The sequence below is a fragment of the Juglans regia genome, chromosome 3 (genome assembly GCF_001411555.2).
Source record: "Juglans regia cultivar Chandler chromosome 3, Walnut 2.0, whole genome shotgun sequence".
Taxonomy (NCBI): Eukaryota; Viridiplantae; Streptophyta; class Magnoliopsida; order Fagales; family Juglandaceae; genus Juglans; species Juglans regia.
Window position 1 is genome coordinate 21,599,621 of NC_049903.1, and position 7,977 is coordinate 21,607,597.

Consider the following 7,977-nt stretch of genomic DNA (forward strand, 5'->3'; position numbering starts at 1 on the left):
GTCTAGAGTTATGTCATTGTGGTGTTATATCATTAATTTTTTTAAAAAAAAAAGATTACGTATTTTAATTTACATTATTCATTATTATTTTTATTGTTTGATTTTATACATTAGTGAATTTAAAACTTCTTAAAAAATTTATCTTATCAGATTTTCCTATGCTTTTCATTCATTCTACTCAATTACACTTTCGTTTTCTCTCGGATATCATATTAAATATTAGAACTATATCTTTTATTTTTTTAAAGAAAAAAAAATTAATTCTATCTTATTGATAAGAAGCTTAGTGGATTTGAGTCAAACTAAATATATTTTATAAACCTAGGTATAAATGAATAGTTTGTCCACGAAGCATTGAATCTAGTGCAAGTACTGTTTCTCAAGAAAGGTTAAGAATGACTGTCAAAAAAGGAAGAATGTAAAAACCTTCCTAAACAAACAGGAATAATTCCTTTCCAAAAGTAAACTCAAAGGCTTTTATTTTATTTTTTTATTTTTAATTGGAATCGAAAGAGATCTCTATAAATTAAGAGACAAGCATGCATGCTCAATGAATCTTATATCTTGTTCAAAACCTGAGCAAAAACCTTAATTAGTTGTAGCAATCTTCCATGGAAACCAAGTGTTTTGATAAAGAAGACCTCGAACCCTATTGCAAGTGGCAATCTGGAAAAAAGTGTGACATTGTTGTGGTCCATCTTCACGGTATTTTCTCGTATCCCTTAACTGGAGAGCGTGAGAGATGGAAGAAATAGTAAAACTCTAAAAACCAATTAATCAGTACTTAACCTTGTTATTTAGGGCGTCCTTATTCTTTTGATTAGTAATTATTTCCGTTAATCTATGCAGGTTTTTTAGAAGAACAAGTAAAGATCATCATCCCCAAGAGTGATGGCGGGATCTTAACAATTAGTGGAGAAAGGCCTTTGGATGGATACCGTACTAGATGGAAGAAATTTAGAAAAGAGGTCAAACTCTCGAACATTTACCAGGCAAATGCAATCAAAACTAGGTATGAAAAAGGCACTGTTAGGATAACGATGCCCAAGAAATCTTGTTTGGCTGCCAAATTTGATCTGCTTGGGTCAAAGATAAATGTGGAAACCATTATATGGTTTGCTTTGGGAGTCATTATTGCTTGTGGCCTCTGCTACGTAAAAAAAATATTAAATGAATATTTTTAGAGGAAAGGAAGTCTTGTTTGTTGTATTATCACAAACAATATGTAAATGGATGACCTTGTGCAGCAACATATATATGTATTGATAATTATTTGTATTTTATTGCGTTTTGCTCTCAAAATTTAATATTTGTAAGGTAAGTAATCTCTGGGAGTACTGGTAAAAATCTTAAGGCCTAATTTAGATACAGAGATGAGATGAAACATTTCATTTAGGACAGGTTTGGGATAGAAGATAAAACATAAAATTTTCATCTCATCTCATCTCATCATTACACATTTTTCAAATTTCTATACAAAATATAATAAACAATTCAACTTTTTCAAATTTCAATACATATTTTTCAAATTCAAAAATAATAATATTATTAAAACATAATATTTTAAACTTCAAAACAAAATACAAAATTTTCATCTCACTCCCCAAACCCGTCCTTAATTTCAACTAATAATCTCATTATTATTCATAAATTATTTCAATTCATCTCATCTCATATCGCTATTCAAATGGGCCCTTAGACTTGGAGGTATGCTTATTTCAAATCTAAAGTTCAAATCTCTTTGAGTACAAATAATTTTTATGAATTTGTGCATTGCAAGAGTAGTTGAGATGTTGTTCTCAAACACATGGTGCTAATAAAAAAAAATATTATTTGTAAGGTAAGTATTCTTAGAACAATACTCGAAAAATTAAACCCTAAAAAAGTTGTTTTTTATAGTTTTGCCTCCCAACTAAAGATCTCATTCCACCCCTAACGAAAAGAGAGTTCTAGTTCCAATTAGGGCTGTACAGGAACCGCCGGAACCGACCGTGAACCGATCAGACCAACCGCCAGAGCACGGAACCGGCAAAGAACCGGTCGGCGGTCGAGAGAAATTGAAGGAAAACCGATATCGGCGGTTCGGCGTCGGTTTGAACCCCTGGAAAACCGCTGAACCGGCCGATCCGGTCTATTTATATATATTTTTAATATATGTATATAAAACGGTGCCGTTTCACTTATTATAAGTGAAACGGCGCCGTTTTAAAGCTTGAAAGTTAAAAAAAAATTAAAATAGAACGGCACCGTTTGGCTTAAAAGCCAAACGGCGCCGTTTTAAGATGAATTAATAACCCCCCCCAAGCCCCTCTTCTTCTTCCCCGCGTCATCTTCTTCCTCTATACCCTCTGCAACTCTCTTCTTCTTCCATGGCAGCGACGGCGAGATAGTTCTTCACTCTTCCTCAGTTCCTCCTCCTTCACAGAAGACGCCGACGGTGGACCGAAGACCGCGCCGACGCACGTCGAGACCGATATGATCGGTTTTTTATCCCCAAACCATCGGTTTCGGCCGGTTCAACCGACCCATAGCAGACGTCGGTGGTGTCTCAGTTTTGCACCGAAACTGACACCGAACCCATCGGTGTACAGCCCTAGTTCCAATGTCTAATTGGTGCGTGATAAAGGTGCAAATAGATTGGACCAATGATGGATTCTATGATTAGACGAATATTTTTTCCACATCTATTAACAATGCATTGGGGGCATTTTAACTAACTAGAAAAAATGTATAAGAGATAAAAGAATTATTCTATTATCAAATTAGTGTGTAGAGTGTGCATCCAAATTACTTAAATGATAATATTTGATCCTACTACAAAAAAAACGAGCATTTGTGACGGATTAAGTGTGACTAGAATGACTATTTATGGCAAAAACAGATTCGTTTTAATAGGAAATAATCATTTTATAAAAAATAACTGGTTATAAATAAACAGTTTTCTTGTAATGTGATTTGTAAAATTTAAATTTTAAAATTTAGGTTTCAAATCAAATTATACCATATAAATAGTGTATGGTGTAAATGTTGCCTTAGAACAGTAGTACTCAAAGATAAATACTAGAAACCATCAAATATATATGTGCAACAAACCTTCACCCCATTAATCTACAAAACTACCTTTATCACTGTGGAGTTCACATAATTTCCAATATAAATACATAATTGTTTTTCACAACTAACATTTTTACATTATTATACAACATTTTTTACATAATTACATAAGAGACTCTGTACTTCCTAGTCGTTCTTGTCATCAGCCTCCTCCTTTAGTTTGAGATTCACTATTCCTCCATAAAATCTGTAAATGCATTACCAATAAGGGTGGCTCTACAACAACCACTGGGAGCTTCTGTTAGTATATTTTATTATTTTTTTAGATATATTTTTTAACACTTTTAAATATATTTTTTTTAAAATTCACATCATTAAAAAACTTTTTTTAAAAAAACAAAATCCCAATGAAAAGACTAGTATTTTCCTACCGATAAATACTAAAACTACAAGTAGACCATTATATATGGTGAGATTTACATCTCAATATTCAAATTTCATAAATTAGTTATGTGATTGTCATGGATTTTTACAGTACTTTTGAGTTTAAACATATAAAAATGAATAAAATATGCATTTACGTCAAGAAATAAATAGAGTACTTCAAAATTGATCGTAAAAAGCATGCATGGTCATGATAAGTATTGATCGATCAATAAATCAACTCTAAACTTTATCATATTCTTTATTTATAATCACATTCATTTCATAAACTTTATCAATAAACATTCATTTGATAAACCATAACTTCTTTATTTCAGTTCTTTCTTTTTCTTTCAAACCATTTCCCTTTTTCGTTTTACATAACTTTTAGTTTAAGCGACCTGCGATGACCCCTTCACACCGAGCAAGTCATGTAATGGTTCACTCTGACACCCTTCTGTAGTCGTTAACTTCGTATTATGAAACTAAGGCTTCTTGTAAACTTCTTTCGCCCAAGTTTCTTTGTTAACTTCATGTAATGTTCAATTTTTTAAATTTTAAAATAAAAATTATATTCTAACTCTATTTAATTTTATAATTTTTTTGTTCAACATTTTTTCTCTCATTTCTTAAAACTCCATAAAAATCTTAATTCAAACTATTTCACTATTATTCATAAATTATCTCACTATTATTTATAAATTTTTCATCTCATCTGTATAACCGAGAGCCGAAGGCTAGGATCCGAGTAAATTGTTGCAAGTAGAATATTCATAGGACAAAAATATTGAGAGTGAGACAAACTTCCAACAAGAAAAGGAAAGCTGGGTATGTGGAGGATAAAATATCCGGCCTGTTGAAAGCTAGATCTAGCCCATCAAGTCACACTAGATGATAAAATAGAGATGAAAGGAGTATGAGATAATAAGTGATCATTATGTGTAGGAGATATTAGAGGAGGGGGGTTAGAAGAGAGTGGGAAAAGGAAGGGATGCTGACACATGCCAAAGGTTAGATCTCACCTCTGCTGATAGATATGCAAAGGGACCGATCACATTATGACAGCCTGACACACATAATGTGGTTAAGATAAAATCAAGCTAGGGACCAAATGACCAACGTGACTCTCTTCTTCTTTAACCTCTCAAGGGAGACATCTTCTCCAGCAAGAAAATCTCTAGTTTTTTTTTGTATAGTGAGAAATGAGAGACTATGAGAAACTGTAAACAAGTATATTATAGTGGATTCTCCCTCCCCAAACCCCCTTAGACGTAGGTAACATGTCGAACCACGTAAATCTATGTGTCCATTTTTCTTATTGTCTCTGCATTTTTTTTCATTCATCATCATGAACGTACGCATCGACACCGTACAACTGCATCAGAATACTGTCGGGAGCTCCAAACAACACCGATCAAGGCCCAAGTCATTCAATGGGTCGGGAATGACTTTTTCTCATTTCGGCCTGTTGTACGATTTTTTCCTGCATCAACATGGTAGAATGGGTTAGCTAGCCTTAAGTATTTTAACGACCTTTCGGTCGATCTGTAATGACAGGAACTTTTTCATAAAAATTGTGAGGGAGAAAGAATTGACTGTCATGAGGAAGAACTGGGTTGAATCATGTGTGATGTGTTTTGTGCAACTCAAGGCTTTCTTTCATGACAATTGGTAGCTTGGCTTCAAGATGCAACCTGGTGGTGGACTTAGGCTTGTTCATGATGATGTAGCTTTGAGCATTAGAGATGAATAAAGGGTCACATGAGTTTGAGTTAGCTTTGATCTCATCGGCAGCTAGAGGAGGGTAGAGATTAGTGACGATGAGACACAAAGTGGAAAGAGAAACAAAGGGTAATGGCGTGAATTCCAAGAAACACAAAGGTGGCTTCAGTTTGGTCTTGCTTGCTTAATTCATGTTGTTGTTCTCAGTTGCAGATGATTGGAAACAACAACTTGGCTTGGTGTGCTGATACCTGGTCAAGATTGGGTGAAACTCAATACGGATGGTAGTAGTTTGGAAAATCCTGGGCAAGTTGGTGCTAGGGGCATTATTCGTGATAACTGTGGTAGGCTTCGGCTAGCTTTTTCTGTTCATTTAGGTCAAAGCTCTAACAATTTTGCTGAAATGAGGAGTCTGTTGGAGGGGGGGAAGGTGCTATCAAATGGGTATTTCTAGGGTTGAGATTGAGACGGATTCTCAGATTCTTGTTAACTAGATTATTAAAGGTGATTGTAATATTTGGTACCTAGAGGATTACTAGGACATCTTATTTTGTTATTTCTCTTGTATGGAGTACCGAGTTAGCCATGTTTATCGTGAAGGAAATGTTGTAGCTGATTTTCTTTCCAAGAGGGGTGATGAGGGTTTAAATATGGATTGGTCTGAGGACTGTGATATGCCTCGTCAGTTACTTGGTCTTCTTAGAATGGATAGAATTGGTCTTCCTGACCTGCTCATCTCTTAAGTTGTTCCAAGTATGTTTTTGGCTTTTTCCGATATTGATATTTTTACTTGCATTGGGTTTTTTGTTTCTCTTTTTCTTGCATGTTCCTATTCATGTGTTATTTCTGGTTTTGATTTTTTGTGTTCTGAACTTGATGGGAACATTGTATTTTGGTTGGAGTTGTAATGGTTTTTTTGATAACTGGGTTTGTTTCTTTCTTCTTTTTCTTTTAATTGTATCACTCAGGTGTCTGGTTGTAATCACTGTTTTCCTCCGCTACAAGTGAGGTCTATCAATAAAATTGAGATACCGTCTTTTTTTTTTTTTTTTTTTTAAAACTTGGCTTTTTGGTGCGGCACCGATTGTCCAGTGGGCTTTGTATGGAATTCAATTCTCTCATCCAACCTTAGAGATTGGGCCCGGGCCTTATAAATCCCTAGAACCACAAATTATAAACTTTTTTTTATAAGAAAAAAATTAGAAACTAAACATCAAGATACTCTAAAAAAAATTCTTGAGCCTAAATGATATCAAACGAAGCCCCACTTGTAGGATCACCATCAATGGGGCCTTTGAATAATTTCTGGCCCATTAATACAATCCTCGATTAAAACCATTGCTCAAATCCTTAAAAAATTAGGATCCACTTATCCAATACCATTATCTAGTGGCTTTGTATGGAATTCAATTCTCTCATCCGACCTTAGGAGACTAGGCCCGGGCCTTATAAATCCTTAGAACCCCAAATTATAAACTAAACATCAATATCCTCTAAATAAATGCTTGAGCCTAAATAAAATCAAACGAAGCCCAACTTGTACTATCACCATCTTTACACTACATACCGCATATATATTTTTTTTCTATCTTACAAAATATGTGGTGTATAGATAAAAAGTAGAAGAAATCAACTAGGGCTCATTTGGATGTTAGAAGCAGCTCAACTCAGCTCAATTTTAGACTTCATCTAACATCCAAATACACTTTGAGTCTTCAGTTAGACCATTTCAATTTGAGAATTCTTGGGACCCACTGACAAAAGAACCAAAAAAAGTCTGACTTTCTCTTTTTATTTCTCTTTTCCCTCAAAAAGTAATGGGACCCACTGACTTTCTCTCTCGATTTCTCTCTCGATTTCTCTTCAAAAAGTAACTCGTGGGACCCACTGACTTTCACTCTCTCAATTCCTCTCTCTATTTCTTCTTCCCCAATTAGCAGACCAAAAAGGCATTTCAACTCGATGCTCGAGCAACTGAGCGCCCGCTCGAGAGGGAGAAAAATGTCTCCAAGTCGAACTCGAGCGACAGAGAGCTGGCTCAACCAGGAGACAAATGTCTCCAGCGCTGAATCGAGCGAGGCTCTATTTGCTAGTGACTCAAAAAATAAAAAAATCTTTTGCATTACATAAATTTTTTTCCGCTAATTAAATAATATATAAATAAATAATAGAATAAAATGTGGGCATGATACTATTGTAATTTTACTAATAATTATTTTATTTTATTTTTATAAATTTAGAATATGAAAATTCTGTGTTTAAAGAGTTGGGAATATTTTGTTTTTATTTTTTTTGTAATTTTTTTACTTGCATTGAGGAAATTTATGTTTGATTTATGTTATTTATTAAATAAAGGATTTAATAAATTAATTATTCAATTATTACAACAACTTTATAATCATTGGTGGGCCCCATACCTTTTTCAATTTCCCATAAATAGTATTAGACTCATCTTAATATCCAAACACATCTAAACTCATCTTAGATGAGCCCCACATAACTCACTCCACTATCTTAACTCACTACTATTTATAAAGAACCGAGTTCAGCTAAGCTCAACTTAACATCCAAACGCATCCTTAGTCTAAGAATAATAAAATGAAATAAAAATAAAAATAAGTGTAATGTGTGGTGTATGAGAATAATGAGTAGCAAAGCTCTTTATGACCCATTACTATAATCCTGAAGCTACGTTTGGAACATGGGAGCAACTGAGCTCATATAAGTTGAGTTCAAATTTAAGTCTAGCTCAACATCCAAACACACGACTCCCAAATC

The 7,977-nt window shown here is 34.1% G+C and overlaps 1 protein-coding gene across 1 annotated transcript; it reads left to right on the top strand.

Annotated features, from left to right (window-relative positions):
* The first annotated feature begins 568 nt into the window (after positions 1–568).
* On the top strand, positions 569–1,286 carry LOC109007401 (inactive protein RESTRICTED TEV MOVEMENT 2-like). Its single transcript, XM_018987064.2, has 2 exons — positions 569–705; positions 850–1,286. The coding sequence occupies exons 1-2, from the start codon at positions 612–614 to the stop codon at positions 1,182–1,184; spliced, it is 429 nt and encodes a 142-aa protein (XP_018842609.2). The 5' UTR covers positions 569–611; the 3' UTR covers positions 1,185–1,286.
* The last annotated feature ends 6,691 nt before the right edge of the window (positions 1,287–7,977 follow it).